Consider the following 20,180-nt stretch of genomic DNA (forward strand, 5'->3'; position numbering starts at 1 on the left):
TGACCATTATATTAAGATTTTACTGATCATTTAAAACATTTTTCAGTCCACAGAGATTATGGTTAGACAAATAAAAATACAAAAATCCCAGAATTATTTTGTACAAATAATTACTGCATGTAAAATGTGCCCAACGTTTGGATAAAATTCTCCCTAGTGCGTTTAGAACTTTTTACTTTCTGTACTTTTCAACATATTTTTCAACTTTTCTTCACAAATTACTTCTTGGTTGGTGGAAAACAATCTAATATATTTACAGGTTTTGTCCTATCAAGTTAAGTCAAAATTAGAGAATCATCAAAACCTGTTATACGCATTTTCATCTTTTTTTTTTTTAAATACTTTGCACTAATATGTAAATGAAACATAAGCATCATTGGATTCCTTAACATTAATAGTCACACACTGTTGTATATTTTCATTTTCAATAAAAAATATTGTGAATTATATTAGCCCAGTTAAAATATTATAAACAATAAATTAATCTAAGACGCATTCAGGGTTTGTAAAGATTCAAAAATGGTTTCAGTACTTCCTGTTCCAGCCGGTGCCTAGAGGAGACAAAATGCTGAAGGAGAAATACACTCAGGTTTAAGTCAAAGAGCAAATGTCAACAGTCATTAGGACATTTATAAAAAGCACATTATTATTATCACCTCAAGACACTTTACATTTCACACTTAGTGGTGGTGAGATACTAATGCAGCCACAGTCGTCCTGGGGCAGATTGACACCACCACTCACACACACACACCACAGTCATACTAAGATGGGTGAAGACACAACAGCAGTCTACTAAACATTGTATTTTTTGGACTATAGGTCACTCCGGAGTATAAGTTGCACTTTTTGGGGGAAATATACCTTATAAAATCAGAGACCAGGAACTGACATTTCATTTTGAAATTCAAGTTCTAGTAAAAACAATAGAAGAGAGAACAACAGACTGTTAACGTCACATATGAACAGTTCTTCAGATAAACTATAACATAAACAACAGAACAGAACAAGTTTAACAAACTCTCCATCTCACTCCAAATCACTAAATCCATTCAATTCTTCATCCTCGGTGTCACTTCTGAACAACTCCACGACCTCCAGAGGTAACGTTGCGCCGCTTCCTCTTCTGTGTCGCTGTCGTCAGACTCAGCATCAGTTCCAGTTAGAATTATTCTGGTCTTTCTGAATCCTGACAGGATGGTTTCAGTGTCACTGAAGTCCAGACTTTGTCCATCCATCCAGTGACTCCAGGAAAGTTTCATGGTGCATCCTCCCGGTGTCACAAGTTTCTCACTCACTCTAAACTTTCTTTCTGCTGCTCGATTACCATTTTCAGCTGAATATTTCTCTACTTGCAGTTTTTAATCTGCAAAATATGATTTTCTTTTTGGGGGCATTTGTGTTCAGTCTTCTCAGTGTCTTTATAAGTTTGTTTAAATGTTAAATTTTTCAGTGGTGCAGAAGTAACGGTGTGATCGACTGACATGATACAGACGGGACAGAGGCTCTTTCTGCAGGAGACATGTGCAGTAGAGCCAAGTGACAGTGATACAGGAGGAACAGGAGCAGCAGACACAAGATTCTCAACGCTTCAGTGTGAAATTTTTAATATATATAAATCACAGGAAACACCCAAACCAGGAAAAAAAGTGCGACTTATAGTCCGAAACATACGGTAAAGTCAGTCAAGTGGTAACAAACTAGGTCTATCAGTATTGATCTACATTGTCTCTAACAAGGGCAGGGAAAACACCAAATACAGTAAAATGTGATAACAATATTAACACACTATGGTGGTTGTTTTTCATATATGTAAAACCAATTGCTTTTGTATGTAATTAATATATTTAGGCAAAACTTTAAAAACTGTCTTATTCAGGCACTCACCAAATGTATGAACCCTGCTGCTGTGAGCCATGTGCTTATGAAGATGGAGCACAGGTTCACCAGTTTTATCGAGTTACTGCGAAAACACAAGAAAAAATACACAAGAAAAATACATTTATGAGTAAAAGTATTGACACAAAGTAGGATTCTGGGTTATTAAATGTGACTCGAATCATGAATGAAAGAGATTAGAAGGTTATAATCTCCAGTGACATCTGTGCTCAAAGCTCTCACTACGGACGCAAAGTGAAAAAATAAATAAATAAATAGAAATATGACAACAGCTGAGAGTATAATTTTATTCTTTTCTCAAGTGGTGTTACTTTTTGAACTTTTACTATCAGTAATTTTGCAAAATCACAGTTAAAATCTTTAAAATCGCTTATTTTTGAGTAGTTTTGACTTATTTTTTCAGTTTTTTGTCAAAGGTTTACAGATATTTTTAAATTAATATCATGTTGACATTGTATTTATTAAGAAAATTTGATTTGATAAAAAAAAAAAAATAATCAATAGAAATACAAAATTTTACAAAATGAGATAAAGATGTAAAAAATATTCAAAACAAGATTCTTATTTTGAATTCAGCTCAATAATAAAATGTAAAATAAATGTAAATAAAATATTGGACAGTAGCCCCCAACTCACCAGATGAGAATAACCAACGTAAAACAAACATTCACACACAAAAACATGCAACGATCTAAGGAAAAAATTAAGAAATTTGTCGAAAAAACGTCACGACTTACCTTGTTTTGAGAATATTCAAAAACTGTAAAATTTCTGAAAACTGAATCAACCTTAAGGCCCTCAGGAACCTCAAACCTGTGAACAAAAAAGCACAAACAAAAAACGCAAAAAGTTAATCAAGAATTCAAGTTTAAATTCAAAATCGCATTGAATTTAAAACACAATTACCTTTCAAAGCCTCACCCATGTTTATTGTCAGCGGCTGCATTTAAGCAACCGAACTCGAGTCATTTTAAAAACTAAAACCGTATAAAAGTAGCTGCCTGAAACTTTAATAGAGTCACTGTGTCTGTTTTAATCTGACTTTACCTTTATACCTGCCTCCTCTAATCTGCATCCAGCACAAACAGACGGAGATTATAATCTGAGCTCGGACAGGTGGAGGAGAAACGACGTCACGTCTCAAAAACACAGAGAAAAGAGAGAAAGAGAGGGAGTGGGGAAAGAGAGAGAGAGATGGAGAGAGAAAGAAAGAAAAGAAACGGGTGTCAGTCGGTAGTAAAGCTAGAGAGAAACAGAGTGAGAGAAAGGGGGAGAGACAAAGAGAGAAAAGGGGTAGAATGGTAAGGAAGAGAGGGAGATAAGAGAAACAGGGAGAGAGAGAGAGAGAGAGAGAAAGATGGGGTGGGGGTAGGAGAGATAGAGGAGACAGAGGAGAGAGTGACGGAGGGTGAGAGAAAGGTGAGGGGGTGGGAGAGAGAGAAAGAGAGCGAGAAGAGAGACGGAGGAGAGAGAAAGGTCAGGGAGAGAGAGGAAGAGAGAAAGAGATGGGGTAGGAGGTAGAGAGAGACGAGAGAGAAAGGAGAAAGAGCAAAATGGGGTGAGGGGTAGGAGAAAGAGGAGAGAGAAAAAGAGAAAGGGGGAAGGGGAGAGAGAGTGAGAGAGAGGATGGGGGTGGGAGGGAGAGAGAGTGGAGAGAAAGAGAGGGAGAAGAGAGACAGACGAGAGAGAAAGATAAGGGCGGGGGGGTGATAAGCGAGAGAGAAAGAGATGAGAGAGAGAGAGAGAGAGAGATGGGGTGGGGGTAGGAGAGATAGAGGAGACAGAGGAGAGAGTGACGGAGGGTGAGAGAAAGGTGGGGGGTGGGAGAGAGAGAAAGAGAGCGAGAAGAGAGACGGAGGAGAGAGAAAGGTCAGGGAGAGAGAGGAAGAGAGAAAGAGATGGGGTAGTGGTAAGAGAGATAGAGAGAGAGAGAAAGAGAGAGACGAGAGAGAGATGGGGTGAGAGATAGAGAAGCAAGAGGAGAGAGGTAGAGAGGAGAGAGAGAAAGAGAAAGAGCAAAATGGGGTGGGGGGTAGGAGAAAGAGGAGAGAGGTAGAAAGAACAGAGGAGAGAGAAAAAGAGAAAGGGAGAGAGAGTGAGAGAGAGGATGGGTGTGGGAGGGAGAGCGGAGAGAAAGAGAGGGAGAAGAGAGACAGACGAGAGAGAAAGATAAGGGCGGGGGGGTGATAAGCGAGAGAGAAAGAGATGAGAGAGAGAGAGAGAGATGGGGTGGGGGTTGGAGAAATAGAGGAAGACAGAGAGAGAGAGGAGAGAGGAAGAGAGAAAGAGAAAGAGAGAGAAAGAGAGAGAGAAAGAGAAAGGGGGATAGTAGAGAGAGAGAGAGAGAGAAAGAGATGGGGTGAGGGCAGGAGAGATAGAAAGAAAGAGGGGAGAAAGAGAGAGAGATGGGGTGGGGGTAGAGGAGATAGAGGAAACAGAGGAGCGAGAGGAGAGAGGTAGAGAGAAGAGAGGAGAGAGAGAAAAAGAAACGGGGAAAGAGTGAGAGAGAGAAGAGGGGGTCAGAGAGAGAGAGGAGAGAAAGGGAGAAAGAAGAGAGACAGAGGAGAGAGAAGGATAAGGGGGGTAGAAGAGAGAGAGAGAGAAAGAGAAAGAGGGGGAGAAAGAGAGAGACGAGAGAAAGGGTAGAGAGAAATTAAGTGGGGTAGCAGAGACAGAGAGAGAAAGAGAAGAGAGAGAGAGAGAGAGAGATGGGGTAGGGGTAGGAGAAATAGAGGAAACAGAGGAGCGAGAAGAGAGAGGTTGAGACAAGAGAGGAGAGAAAGAAAGGGGGATAGTAGAGAGAGAGAGAGAGAGAAAGAGATGGGGTGAGGGCAGGATAGATAGAAAGAGAGTGGGGGAGAAAGAGAGAGACAAGAGAGAGAGAGAGAGATGGGGTGGGGGTAGAAGAGATAGAGGAAACAGAGGAGCGAGAGGAGAGAGGTAGAGAGAGAAAGAGAAACGGGGGTAGGTAGGAGAGAGAGATAAAGAGTGAGAGAGAGAAGAGGGGGTCAGAGAGAGAGAGAGAGGAGAGAAAGGGAGAAAGAAGAGAGACAGAGGAGAGAGAAAGGAAAGGGGGGGTAGAAGAGAGAGAGAGAGACGAGAGAAAGGGTAGAGAGAAATTAAGTGGGGTAGCAGAGACAGAGAGAGAAAGAAAGAAAGAAAGAGAGAGAGAGAGATGGGGTAGGAGAAATAGAGGGGAGAGGAGAGAAAAAGAGGAAGGGGGGGTAGGAGAGACAAAGAGGGAGAGAGAGACAAAGAGGGAGAGAGAGACAAAGAGGGAGAGAGAGAGAGCAGGTGGAGGTCAGAGAGGAAACATTATCGCTTAAAAGTGAAGGACGTGAGCAGAGTCAGAGTCTGTGTCACAAAGAGCAGGAGCAGCTCAAACATCTGTTTAATATAAAGGATAAAAACCTTTATATTAAACAGATGAGAAAGAGAAAAACATGAACACAATAAAGCCTGTTGGGGTACGACAGTAACACAATGCACTTCCAACAACTTTGAAATAATCTGATTTTAACACGATTTCTTACATAAATCGATCTGACTTTGGAGTTGCAGAAATGTGATAAGAGTAAAACAAACAACAGCGTCTAGTTTTGAAACAACTCCACTACTGTAGATTGTGTTGAAAATAACAGAAATTTCAAACAAACTGTACATAATATATAAAAATTGGTGCTGAAAAAAAATATTTTTTTTAGATTTTCATGTCTTTCTCGTCCTGGGAGAGCACTACACAAAAAGTACTCAACCATGTCACCACAAAAGAAGCAATGTGACAAAAGCTCTGTTCAAGGAGCAAAACCAAAACCAAATCAAAAAAACAAGACATTGTCAAAGAACTGGTCCTCGAAAAAACTGACGCCCTTGTAATAACTGGACAAAAAAGCCCAACAGTCAAAAGTTCTGCCTCAAAACATCCATAAGTTTGTTTATTTTTTGCATGATCTTGATAATATTTAGACAAAATAAAAATAAAAATACGTGCGAAGTGTGCTAAAAGGTGCCTGTAAAAGTCTTGGTTGAGGTTCACGTCTTGAATAAAACATGATTCGACCATAAAATTAACCACAAAAATGCAGATCCATCACTTTATACTCTGGATGTTTCTTAAAAAGCATTAATTATAGACGTCAGACTTGATTTAATCTCCAAAACAACAACAGCGATTCACATTTTACACCCAAATCTCCAAGTTAAACCTATTTAAACAGCTCCACCTAGATTTAGCTCATCAACATCGGTGTAGTTCCCCTCCCTGCTCTGGTCGCTCTGGTTCTTACCCCAGTACGAGAGCACGTGGAGGCAGGCGCTGAGGCTGTGACACGCCCCCTCCTGCTCCTCCTTCTCCGGGTGTAACGCTCGGACCCTGTAGCCCTTCTGGAACAGCTCCCCCGTCGACTTCTTCCTCCGCGTCGCGCTGTAAACGGCCTGACTGCGCGTCCCGCCGTCCGCACCTCTGTACACCAGCATCTTGGTCGGAATCATCGCGAAAAACGTTCAGTTATCAGTTAAAAAGTCTCCCAGAAAATTCAGATAAAACTTTGTTCCTCTATGCGTCAACGAAAAGACTGTCCGCCATGTTTACTTCTAAAAGTTCTGGTTGGAATTATGACCAGAAATGTTCATCACGTCTTCCAAAATGGTCCAACAAAGCGTCATTTGTCTACAAAAACGGACGGGGAAAGAGTTGTACCTAAACAGACCAGCTCTTTGGTTAGAATAATTACCAAAAATGGCCAAAACATCAATTTTGAGTGGTAAAGTTTTCCAAAAGAGTCTGGTAAAGTATTATTCTTTTATGGAAATGTGTGGAAGAAAGATGTAATCCACAATCTGTTCTTGAAAATATCACCAATTTGAAGTTGTAAAGTCTTTCAAAATAGTTCAAAAAGCACTGAAGAAAGGTTGTCCACCATCTATATCTAAACAGACCAGCCTTTTGTTTGGAATAATCACCAAAAATGTCAAATAAAGGTCAAAAAGAGATCAATTTTGAGTTGTAAAGTCTTCCAAAATAGTCCAATAAACACGGTTTGACTACGGAAAAAGATGGAAGAAAAGTTGTCCACCATCTGAATCTAAGTAGACAAGCATTTTAGTTGGAATACTCGCAAAAAATGTTAAATAAAGGGAAAGAAATGACCAATTTTAAGTTGTAAAGTCTTTCAAAACAGTCCAATAAACACTGGAAAAGCTTGGAAGAAAGGTTGTCCACAATCTATACCTCAATAGTCCAGCATTTTGGTTGGAATAATCGCCAAAAATACTAAATAAAGTCGAAGAAATCACCAATTTTAAGTTGTAAAGTCTTTCAAAATAGTCAAATAAACACAGTTTGACTATAGAAAAGCCTGAAAGAAAGGTTTTCCATCATGTGAACCTTAATAAACCAGCATTTTAGTTGGAATAATCGCCAAAAATGTCAAATAAAGGGGAAGAAATTATCAATTTTAAGTTGTAAAGTCTTTCAAAATAGTCCAATAAACACTGGAAAAGGACTGAAGAAAGGCTGTTCACCATCTCAACCTAAATAAACCAGCATTTTAGTTGGAATAATCACAAAAAATGTAAAAAATAAACCAATAAATCACCAATATTTAATTGTAACGTCTTCCAGAATGGTTCGATAACGGGTAATTGTTTAAAAAATTGTATTGAAAAAGAGTTGTCCACCATTTGTACCTAAATAGACCATCATTTCAGTTGGAATAATTGCCAAAAATGTTATAAAGACCTTCAAAATAATAAAATAAAAGGTAGTATGGAGTATGGAAATGCAAAAGAGAAGGCTAGTCCACTTTCTGTATCTTTATAAACCAGAATTTTAGTTGGAATCATGAACAAAAATATTAAAATATCACCAATTTTAAGTTACAAATTTGTCCAAAATAGTCAAGTAAAGCAACGTTTGACTATGGAAAAGCACAGAAGAAAGATTATCCACTATCTGAACCTAAATAGACCAGACTTTTGGTTGCAATCATGACCAAAAATGTTTAAAATTTCACCAATTCTGAGTTGTTAAGACAAAATAGTCCAATAAAACACTGTTATCCACATCTGTCACCAGTTTCGAGCAGTAAAATCTCCCAAAATAGTCCGAAAAGGCTTTGTCTGTCTCTGGAAAACCACGGAAGAACACCGCGATGCTGCCTTCATATTCACAGCCAACAGGTTGTTTGCAAAAAGATGCGAAAGCTGCTCTCCGGGGCTTAAATTCATTCCTTTTCCATCAGGATATTGGACTTTAAGCTTCTTTAGGAATCAGCCCAGGAAATAGTCCACTCCCAATGACCCAACATTGTAAAATCCACGGACTAATCTTGGACAAGAAATGTTCAAACAGCAAACGGTGAAATGGGAGAGATACGGGATGAGCTGCGGCGGCGGCGGTGGAGCGTTGGCGTGTGAGTGTTTTTGTGCGGGTTTACAGAATAGAATAATCCCTATTATAATCACAGATGATGTAATGACCCGCGGACGTGGACGGGGCCGAAAAGAGCAGCTGATCGACGACGAGAGGAAAAGAGGAAAAGAGGAAAAGAGGAAGTGCTGTGACACGGGGCAGGGCTGGAGGTTATATAATGGTACATCTATTTGAATGAAACATGTAGAGTGGATGAAACACAGTGTAAAGGGATGATTGACATACAGCATCGCCATGGTGACCAACTCCCCATCAGAAAAAGGTGCACATTATTCATGCTTTAAGTGAATAATGTAATGTTGAATTTTGGCAAATGCATGTCTCATATTAAAGTGTTTCTACTGGTAAATATATTTTGTTAGTCCCTGTGAGTTGTGATTTGGGGTATCCAACCTACTTTGATCCCAAAGGGGCCGGATCAGAAAACTCATGTCATATAAACCCCAAAAATAACATTAAGTTCAAATATTTGTGCAGAGAAACACAAATCTATTACAGAAATATTTTTTAATTGATGAACTCTTTCTTTTACAAAATATTATAATATTATGAACAACCTGAAACTTTAAGAAAAATTCAATTTCAACACAATGTTTTAACATGAACTTGTATGTAAATAGGAATAAGTCAATTTTTCTTGGAAAATTCTGCACTCGGCTCCACTTTTCTCATGTTGGACATTTTTCTGATGAGGGTGTCACGGTCAACAGTCAAAACGATCGTCCTTTAAGAGCGTTTGGAAAGAGACAAGTCTTCATTTGTGCTGCTCTGGTGGGAGGGGCCACGTACAGAGACGCTGGAGACGCTGCTGTGATAAACACCGCAGAAAATTACCAATATTTTAACAGAAAATATAATTAAAATATTTTAGTAGAAAATCAGCCGAGGGCCAGATTAAAGGTCTTGGAGGGCCGGATCTGGCCCCCGGGCCGTATGTTTGACCCCTGTGGGCTAAATGAAAATAAAAATGGTGAAAAAGTAGGACCATAGCCATATCAATGAGTTATTTATAATAAATATCCAATGTTTCAAATGTTGAAATGTTGCCAATAATAGAGATGAAATCCATGAATGGGACTGAACTGACTGTTGTATTTGAGTTGTGGTGGTGTGAGCGGCAGATTTCAGCCTCATTTCTGTCACTTACACAGAGCTGGGTATGCTGAGAAACGAATATTTCCCTCCCTCTATTTTCCAAAATAACGTCGTGCACACAGCGTCATTTTCATTTTAATTTTAGTTTACATCAACCTGCATAAATACACCATCGAGCGTCGTCATAACTACACCAAACCTGTGTTAGATTCAAACCTGTAGCATTTATTTTGTTACAGTTGTAAGTTTTACTCAAAAATACCTTGAAAAATGAGCATTAGTGAGCGGGCTCGCCTCTCCACAGATCTGTTAAAGAAGTGACAAAATGACTGACCCCCGAGCCTCATTCGTCTCTGGTCATGGATATGAAACATCAGCTGTTTGTGCAAATACAAACACATGAAAAGTGTTTGACCAGAAGAAATGTGACTGTTGCTCTGATGTTTCATCATCATCATCAAAGCAACAGTAACACAGTTTAAGACGAGACTGAAAACTCACCTCTTCTCCCTGGGATTTAGTACGAGTTAGTCATAGCCAGTATCTTGGTGTTTTTATTGTAGTTTTCGCATGTTTTCTGTATCTATGTATATGTAACTGTTTCTTCTGTTTTGTTGACTTGTATGTGAAGCACTTTGGTCAGCTGAAGTTGTTTTAAATGTGCTATAGAAATAAACTTGAATTGAAAAGAAATTAATTGAATCATCAGAGCAAAAGGGAAACACTGCTCGCACTTTTGGCACATCAGCTTCCAAAACTCTAAAACTTATCTGACTTTACAAGAAAATGCCAAACCGTAGATTTCCAGAATCTCCACTCTTGCCGGAGTTTTTAGAAAAATTTGTTTTCAGAGGAGAATTCGCCGTTTGAAGATGGGTACAAATGAAGGGAAATGTCTCTGTTTTTAAAAATACCAGTGCACGTGTAAACGGGGCCTTAGTCCCAGGGCAGCTGTGGCTACAATAAAAGCTTACACACTACGAGCAGGGGCGTTCCTAGACACGGGCCAACAGGGCAGCATTTTGTGGGCGGCAGCATAAGCGCTAGGAAAAATAAAAAATCGATTGTGACCACACACTGCCCAGACGTTCAGCGCATACATCAAATTCTTTGCAGCGCACTTTGGGGTCCACTGGATTTGGGGCGGCACCAGGAGGGGATCTCACCCGGGGGAGTAAGTCTGTGTAGGACCAACACTGACAACTACTGCAACTATAAAGAGAATGGATAATGTTTATAGTGTAGCTCTATGAGAGGATTGTAAAGCACCAAAATGTAAGGAATTATTGTTGTGAAAAACTAAATTTATTAAAACATTTTGAACACTCAAATGGAAAACACTCCACCTTGTGATGTCATGTGGTAATACAGGAAGTGCTCCATTGTGTTTTTAAACTCCACACACCTTCATTAGAATCATTTGATCTACTAAACAAAATGTTTATGACGCTGCTGTTCAAGTTCATTCACAAACTCAAAACTGTTGTTAATATGCAAATAATCTCACTGTGTTGTTTTCAAAGCCTTCAAAACACAACATCATCCTGTCGACCACAAACTCCCCAATCACAGCGCCGCCTTCTGACCTTTCACCCTCTGCACAGCTCCAAAAACAAACACTTTAAAAACAGGAAACACTGTTCTGAGGATCACATCTTTTCATTCTGAGTTGTGAAAAACAGCGGAAAAGAAACAGCAGCCACACCTCGGAGTGAAGGTGAGGAGAGAGTCTGGCAGTGGAAAACACAGGGACAAAAATAGAACCACAGAAACAGCTACACACACACACACACACACACACACACACACACACACACACACACACACACACACACACACACACACGTACGTTCAGTTCATTCTGGTTTGCTCCTTGCACAAAGATGTATGTGGACAATATTAGAGAAGACATACTGTGCTTGAGTCTGCTGTAGTTATAATTTTTGACACTCATGGATCAGTTTGTTATGATTTTTACATGACTTAAAGGTCCAGTATTACACAAAATGACCAAAAGACCAACTAAAAGAGGATTTTCATTAGAATCTTGACCAAAAAATGTAAAGAAAAATGTCACACACTGTTGTAAAGTAAAGTCTTCCAAAATATTCGTCTATGGAAATGCAAAGAAGAAGAGTTGTCTGACATCTGTACTTCCAAAAAAGAGCATTTTAGATAGAAATTTGGAATCTTGATAAAAAATTTCCAAAATATCGCAAATTCTGAGTTATAGATAGAAATAGAGAATATATAAAAATGCATGAATAACCAAAACATCGTGATATAGTATCGTCAAAAGTCTCACAATAATATCGTGGGCTGTCAAAATATATTGAATCACAAGTTTCTTTGCTTAAAGGTTGTATAGAGGATTTTCCAAGGAACGAGAAATCCAGCGACTGTTTGTCCTTTTCCAAATGTTGCGCATGTGTGAAACCACCCCCCCTCCCCTACAGCTCCTACGTAGAAACGCCTCCTCCCTCCTCCTCCTTTACGCCAGAAACAGGTTTGTTTACAGCCGGTGCTGCACATGACTTGTAAACAACTAACTACAGTGTTGGTTAGGCAAGACGGAGAAGTGAGGAGCGGGGGGAGCGGGTGTGCGGACATTTCGTTCGCAGACGAGAAGTGAGGAGCAGGGAGCAGGGAGAGAGGAGAGAGAGAGGGAGGCGGAGCGGTGCGCGGAGATTTCGTGCCCGGAGAAGTGAGGAGCAGGGGAAGAGCGGAGCAGGGAGCGGGGACAGGAGCAGGAAAGGGGTGCAGAAGAAGGGTGCGCGGAGATTCAGTGCGAATGAACTTGCTACAACACGCAGCAGCAAGCGGACTCTTTCTTTGCCTTGAAAATTACGTTTTCAGACATAGGATATCGCTTTCGTGTCCTGAAAAACGTTTGTCTCGCTCTTGGAAATAAAGTACGTTTTCATAATAAGCAGAAGTTTCCTGTCCAGGAGTAATTTGTGGACCAGTGCGTCAGTCTTTAGACCCTGCGTCTGCTTCAGTCGCGCCATCGCTGGAATGAATCTTCAAGAATCACCTTAGTTTGGCTTCGCTGCTTTTCCCCTTGTCTTCTTCTTTCAGCGACCTCAAAAACGGACTTTCTTTTGCGGTGAACTGCTCCTGGATTCTTGTCGCCATTGCAACAAACTTTGTGCGCAAACTGCGAGGAAGATATAGGTCAAAAAAAGCCGCTAAGAACTGTTGCGTTGGTGGAGTAAACAGCGTCTGTGCGTCTTGCGTCTGTGGACTGCGTGACAGTCGTACGTAAACCACGTACCGGCGGCGCAGGCAAGTCAGTTACACTAGAAACGTAGGGAGTTTGATTGACAGCCTGTCAGCTCACAGATAACGAGGCAGTGTCGTTATCTATTGGCAAATGTTTAGCCCCACCACGTCCAGAGTTGATGAATTTTTATTCTCTTTTTTTTGGTCATCATAATTACAAGGCTACTGCATCTCTATAATCTATCATTGACAACTTGAAACAAAAAAAACAAAAAAAAATCCTCCATACAACCTTTAAGTGAATGGTTTTACAGTAGCAACAGCTTATAAACATCCAAAACTACATATCCCATGATTCATTTCGCACAAACAACATGAAGAAATATGTTTTTTATTGTTTATGTTTTAATTCTTGGGATTATGACGGAAATAATTCACACCAAAATCTTGTCAAGGTATTTTAAAAGCAAAAAAGTGTCCTATCTACAATTATTAGCCTCTTCAAAATGTCCCAATAAATATCGTACCATGAAATGCATATCGTGATAATGTCGTACCGTGAGATTTGGATATCGTTACACCCCTAGTAGTTCACATTCTGTACCTCAAAAGAGCAGCATTTTGGTTGGAACAATAACTGAAAATGTACAAAAACTATTACAAATTCTGAGTTGTAAAGTCTTGCAAAATATACTTCTCTCTCTATATATATATGTACTTATTTATATACTTCTATCAGGGTTCCCACTCTTTATTACTGACAAAATTTCAAAACTTTTCCATGACTTTTTCATGACCTAAAGTGAATTTTCCATGCCTTTTAGGGGTATGTGAAATGTTAACTCTTTCCACTCACCTTATGGTTTGGTTTTATAGTTTTTTAACATTCAAAATCCTGTCAGTGCATTTATTGACGTCTCTTTTAAACAAAAGGTGCAGACGTTCAGAAATAATCATAATAGCCTAATGAGACATTAACAGAATGATGTAGTTGCGTGAAAGAGATACTAAAATTCTATGACTTTCCCAAATTGATCTTAAATGGCTTATGGTCCTATGTTACACAAAATTAACTCTCCTGAGCTTTAATCCATGTATATGTAAACCAAAAGAGAGTTTTGGTTAGAATCTTGACCAAAAATGTAAAGAAAAATGTCACAAATTTTGAGTTAAAGTAAAGTCTTCCAAAATATGCGCCTATGGAAATGCAAAGAAGAAGAGTTGTCTGACATCTGTACTTCCAAAAAACTCAAAAAAAGATCAAAAATTTCAAAAAAATCACAAATTTTGAGTTGTAATATATAGAAATGCATGAAAGATGAAGGAAGGGTAGTCCACATTCTGTACCTCAAATGAGCAAAATTTGGTTGGAATAATAACTGAAAATGTACAAAAAAAAATTACAAATTTTGAGTTATAAAATCTTCCAAAATATACTTCTATATAGATTTATTCACAAACCTCTATCAGGGTTCCGACTCTTTTTTATTGACAAAATTTCAAAACTTTTCCATGACTTTTTCATCTGTACCTCCAGGAACTAGTATTTTAAATAAAAGTTTGGAATCTTGATCAAAAAATTCCAGAAATATCACAAATGTTGAGTTATTTTTGAAAATGTTCAGTTATTGTTCCAACCAAAATACTGGTCTTTTGAGGTACAGAATGCGGTCTACTCTTCCTTCACCCTTGCTTCATTGAGTTTACAAAGTTCCATGACTTTTCCAGACCTGGAGAATGGCATTTTCAATTTCCATGACTTTTCCAGGATTTCCATGACTGTGGGAACCCTGCTCTATAAACCAGAATTTCAGTTGGAATCTAAGAATTTCATGGATTTATAGCAAATTATAATGCTGTTACCATTTACACACGTTTGAGTAACTCTTTATTATTAGTCTGTCTACATCTCCAAAGCTCAAAATGCTCTGTTCTACTTTGTGATGTCATGAAGTGGTAGCTTTTACATCAACAGCTACCTTTACCTTTAGTCCAGTAGAGATTTGCAATTCCAGGTCTGAAATTATCCAAACGATTCTAGTGAAGATGTATGGAGTTTAGGGCTGAGTATCATTAAGAAGTTGCCGATACGATACATATCTCGATACGGTGAGCTTTCGATCCGATCCGATATATTTCAAATCGATTTGATACGGTTCAGTAAAATATAAAGGCTAAATCATGTCTGTGACACTAAAATTCTAAAAGTTAAACCGCTTTTTGTGCAAAGTTCATATGAAACACAAACATTTAAATCATCAAAACACGGAAAACGTCAAATGTGTCGCATAAACGAGTTTCCTTCCACTAAAACAAACAACGAAAACTGTAGCTGTAACAAAATAATTTAGTAGAATAAACCAAAAAAATACTCTTGGCGATATATCGACACAGCAGCCCACGATATCAATACAGCATCATCACATTAAACGATATGATATATTGATATTTTGAGATTTTTGCACAGCCCTAATGGAGTTTAAAAACACAGTGAAGCGCTTCCAGTATTATCTCATGACATCACAAGGTGGAACAGAACGTTTTCAGTTTGAGAAAAGAACTCAGCCTAAATATGTAAGTTTGTGTGTTAATTTAAATGTGCGTGAATGAAACAAAACACAACTCTAGATCTGTTTGTGATGAGAAAACAACTTTCTAAAACCGTAATATGAACCAAACAAGCCCTCTGACTTCCAACTACAACAAAAATAAATAAATAAATAAAATAAAATCAACTTCAGATACAGCAATAACCAAACATTATAAAGCGCTTGTCAAACTAAAAAGAATTCTTACTTCTTACATTTTATTTATATCGCTCTTTTTCAGGAGACTCAAAGACGCTTTACAGAACAAAGCTAAACAAGAATTATTTGAAGAACAATATATTTTTTTATCTTCAAAGTATTACAGTGATCCTCAAGGAAAAACAACTTGCTATACCCACTCTCGCCACTAGATGGTAGCAGCGGAAAACAATACGCCCCGGTTTGTTTTGATTCTCTGTAAAACATTATGCAACAGTCTGAAGTGGGAGGATGTGAAGAGGAGCAGGTGTTTGGGAAATTGGAAAACAAAATAAAGACTCAGAAATCTAAATAAATTCTACAATTACATTAGAAAGACGCAACTGGTTTATTAAGGACAAAAATGCACCTTTCGCTGAACCTCCAACTGTGAATATATAGCACAGAGCAGGTTTGTACCAGAGATTCAGTGTTGCTTTTCTCAAATCTTTTAAAATCTATAAGCAAATTTAATTTCAGTTCAGTGTGTTTTATGGATAAGCCGATCAAGGACTCGCTCTGTTCATCTGTATCAAAACAAATACGGCTGCTTACGGCAAAAAAATACAAGAAAAAAAATTTGTGCTGTCAAGCGATTAAAAAAATTGAGGGATTAATTAATTATGATCTGTAATCTAATTAATCTCTTTTTTATTTTCACCTTAAAATTGCTGAGAAAAGCCTTCAACTTGAGGTATTTTCATTTGAATTCATTATTGCATTATTTTCATACTATCATTAACGTTTTTATATAAGTATCATCATTATTACTATTACTAATCTGCATAAATAAACTCAACTTTACAACATATAAACATCACCACTCTAGAGCCACATCAGCCCGTTTGACATTATAATGTGTTTAATGCAGCTTTGAGCAAGTCTCACTAAAAACTGGATGTTTAATTTGCATAAACTAAGAGGAGAAAAGAAAAAAAAAACCAACGCTCTTGTGCTGATGCGGTTCAGCTTCTACTAAAGGCCATGACTCAGTGGAATATAGATGTTCTTTCTGTGACAGATGGATGATGATGGTGAAGGTGAGTCTGTTCTGTGTCTGTGTCGTGATGTTTTCAGAGATCAGACGTGTGCAGGTTTATCGCAGATGCGGCGAGAACGGGATTGAAAATTAGGCCACAGTTCTTTGCGGGAGCGAGCGGAGCAGGACTGCACAGTGCGGGACTGTGTCTTAACAACACATCAAAACAGATTTTATAATAAGGCAACTCGCGAACAGAAACAGTAAAGTTAGAGATTAAAAATAAGATTAACGCGATTAAAAACCATAACGAGCTAAATATGACTGTAATTAATTAATCGCAATTAACGCGATAATTTGACACACCTAAAAAAAAATGTCACATTTGACTGAAAAACATGTTGGAATTTCTGGAGAATTTATGAAACAAGCACCAAATTGAGATTGCGATTTTGTTCGAAATGATGTGTGACCAATGAGCTCCTTCGTTTTACACGCGTCACTGAAATAAACGAAAGCTGATTGGACAAGTTGGTCAAGAGTTGGTCGAGTTTAAAGCTGCACTAAGTAACTTTTTGGTTGGGGGCCCTATGGAGATGTCATTGCTCCGCTTGTAATGTTCCACAGTATGACATTAAACAGCTAAACTACTTTACGTTTCTTAAATTACAGGTGGTTTTATAGCTCAAAAATATCTAGTCCGATGAGGTTGAGTTGGTCTTCTGATAATTTATGTTATAAGGTTCATTCTGTTCTTTTTCTTTCAGTGAGCAGTCGAAACGCTCGGGTATCAAAACAAACTCTTGGTCTGAAAAAAGAACCTAATAACATCAAAAATACCAAGAAAAACAGACATTCTGACTGTGAGCAGGGTCGCCTCTCCGCAGATCTGACCTGTAACTTAGTCTGGCTTGGTCTAAATGAAGATAGAAAGGTTTAATGCCATACTGTGAAACATTCCAGAAAAAAAGCAATAACATCTTTGTGAAGAAAAGCTATTTAAGGACCCAGAAAAGCTACACAACGCACCTTCAAGCCGCTCCCATGACGATTTGTGTTAACATTACTAAACTGTTCGCTTTTTACAAATATAGAAAACACTAAATACTAAATAAATAATAAATAAATGAAGATAGAAAGGTTTATACCATACTGTGAAACATTCCAGACAAAGTAATAACATCTCCAACACTAGAAAAGCATTTGACAGACCCTCCACCATTAAAGTTACATAAGACACTTTGAAAAATATGACTGTGTTTTGATCAGGGGTTCTTCACCTTTTTGACCTCGAGCCTTGACTTTTTCAGTAAAAACTAACCCAGGGCCCAGTTTCATATTAAATGTATTCTAACTTTCTGATGTGCGTCCTCAAGAGGGCGCTCACGGCCCGGTTTTGGGTCCCAGTCCCAGGGGTGTAGCACTTGGTCCAAATCATCCTGCAGGGCTCATACTTTATAGTCAGTGTTGGGGAGTAACAGATTACATGTACCGGAGTAACGTAATCAGAGTACAAATTATGAGTAACTGTATTCAGTTACAGTTACTGTTTCAGTGAGTGGTAATTGGATTACAGTTACTTTTGTTAAAATAAATGGATTACATGGTGGTACTTTCCTGTTTTCACATTTCGGGCTATATCCCTTTTTTTTTTTTTTCCTGGTAATTCCACTCATTGCCGGACACTAAACCAGGTCCAAACCAGGTCTAAACCAGGACTAAACCAGATCTAAACCAGGACTAAACCAGGACTAAAACCAGGTCTAAACCAGGTCCAAACCAGGTTTAAACCAGGACTAAAGCAGAACTAAAACAAGGTCTAAACTGGGACTAAACTAGGACTAAACCAGGACTAAAACCAGGTCTAAACCAGGTCTAAACCAGGTCCAAACCAGGTCTAAACCAGGTCCAAACCAAGTCTAAACCAGGACTAAAACAGAACTAAAGCAAGGTCTAAACTAGGACTAAACCAGATCTAAACCAGGACTAAACCAGGACTAAAACCAGGTCTAAACCAGGTCCAAACCAGGTTTAAACCAGGACTAAAGCAGAACTAAAACAAGGTCTAAACTGGGACTAAACTGGGACTAAACCAGGTCTAAACCAGGATTTAACAGGATTAAACCATGCTGCGGCAACACTGTCTCCTTCTCTTCTCTCAATAATATTTTTAATCTGGTTCAGTAAAGTCTGGGTTTTTTATTTTCTTTTAACAAACAAAACATCTTATGTTACAGTTTCCTAGTCTTTGCTTCTCTACAGCAAATCAAGTAATCCAAAGTATTCAGATTACATTACTCACTTTAAAGTAATTTAATGGATTCTGTTACAAATTACATTTTGGTGAATGTAATCTGTCACCTTCCCAACACTGTTTATAGCCAATTTCATTTCTCTCCAGCGACTAGGTCAGGAATCAGAATACACTAGACCAGGGGTGTCCAAACTTTTTTCATCAAGGGCCACATATCTAAACACAGACGAAGCAGAGGGCTGATCAAGGGCCGTAGACTGGAGCTCAGTACAGCGAATAATTGAAATATTTGCATGTTTAAGACATTAGAATGAGCCATCAGTCTTTATTCACGCTAAGATCCTCAAAATCACACACTAAATATTAAATATGAACTTTATCAAGGTAGATTTTGCCGTAAAAATGTTTTAATTGATGCAAGGTCATTTGGGCCAATTCGCCTGGAAGCACGAGGGCCAAACAAGTATTTGTCTGAGGGCCGCATTTGGCCCACGGCCCAGAGTTTGGACATGCCTGCACTCAATGGTTTGCATGAACCCCAGAAGTTGTAGGCCTCGCACCGGCCAATCAGTGAAGAGCTGTGAAGCCATGACGTCAAACTCAAGCGTCTGTCTGGGTCCCTTTTGTGGAACAGCACAACAGTAAACAAAGCGTCGAGATGGATGTAGACGAAGACAGACATTCTGTGTTGGCAACGATCGAGGATTTAAAGCCGGAACAAAGAGAATGTTGTGAATTTGATCAAAGGGAAAGACGTTATTGCCCTTCTTCCTACGGGATTTGGTGCATTACATACGTCACGACCAAATAGCAGCGATTTTTATTGGTTTTATTTATTTATTGCTAGTCTATGATTTTGCTCTTATTTTATTTTTTATTTTATTTTAAGACTAGTATGATTATTTTAGTAGTTTATTTTATCATTTTATTATTGTTGTTATTATTATGTATTTGTGCAGCACTTTGGAAACTGTTTGTTTGCTAAATGTGCTACAGAAATGGATTGGATTGGTTAAATAAAAAAAAGTACCCGCCTATATTATATTATATCATATTATATTGCACTTATTCCTACGGGATTTGGTGTATTACATACGTCACGACCAAATAGCAGCGATTGGTTAAATAAAAAATGTTCCTGCCTACTGTCGAGTGAACGAATCCTAACACTGCGAGGTCAGACGGTTTCCACAAAGTGAAACCGGCTGATGAATCAGGCTTCCAAACTAAGTTGTCTGATGAAAAATCCACTTTACAGACCTTGTGAGGTAAACAGTACCCTTCTCTCTAGTTTAATGTCTCTGTCTTTAATGTCTAATGGGTTTTTAGATCCTTACCGAGCCAGCTCCTGTTCAGATACACCGACACGAAGACGGGAGGAACCGTGAAGAAGTCCACCACCGAGTTCACCTCCAGCCAGAACCACAGTTTGTCATTGGCCGCGATGAACTGGAGACAGAAAAGAAAAGAAAAGAAAAGAAAAGAGAGACGTTAATACAAAACAAAACATAA

General features: G+C 38.5%; 1 protein-coding gene across 1 annotated transcript in view; it reads right to left on the reverse strand.

Moving 5' to 3' along the window:
* The window catches only part of LOC110163239 (calcium-activated potassium channel subunit alpha-1-like), a 248,254-nt gene that overhangs the window by 104,091 nt on the left and 123,983 nt on the right, over window positions 1–20,180 (reverse strand). The window contains exons 5-7 of the mRNA XM_055150045.1: window positions 20,006–20,117; window positions 2,637–2,712; window positions 1,888–1,963 (exon numbers count right to left, since the gene is read on the reverse strand). Of these exons, the coding sequence (XP_055006020.1) occupies window positions 1,888–1,963; window positions 2,637–2,712; window positions 20,006–20,117 (264 nt within the window). The remainder of the gene's footprint in view (window positions 1–1,887; window positions 1,964–2,636; window positions 2,713–20,005; window positions 20,118–20,180) is intronic.

The sequence above is a fragment of the Boleophthalmus pectinirostris genome, unplaced genomic scaffold (assembly GCF_026225935.1).
Source record: "Boleophthalmus pectinirostris isolate CB_2022bp ecotype Guang Dong unplaced genomic scaffold, ASM2622593v1 HiC_scaffold_14, whole genome shotgun sequence".
Classification (NCBI taxonomy): domain Eukaryota; kingdom Metazoa; phylum Chordata; class Actinopteri; order Gobiiformes; family Gobiidae; genus Boleophthalmus; species Boleophthalmus pectinirostris.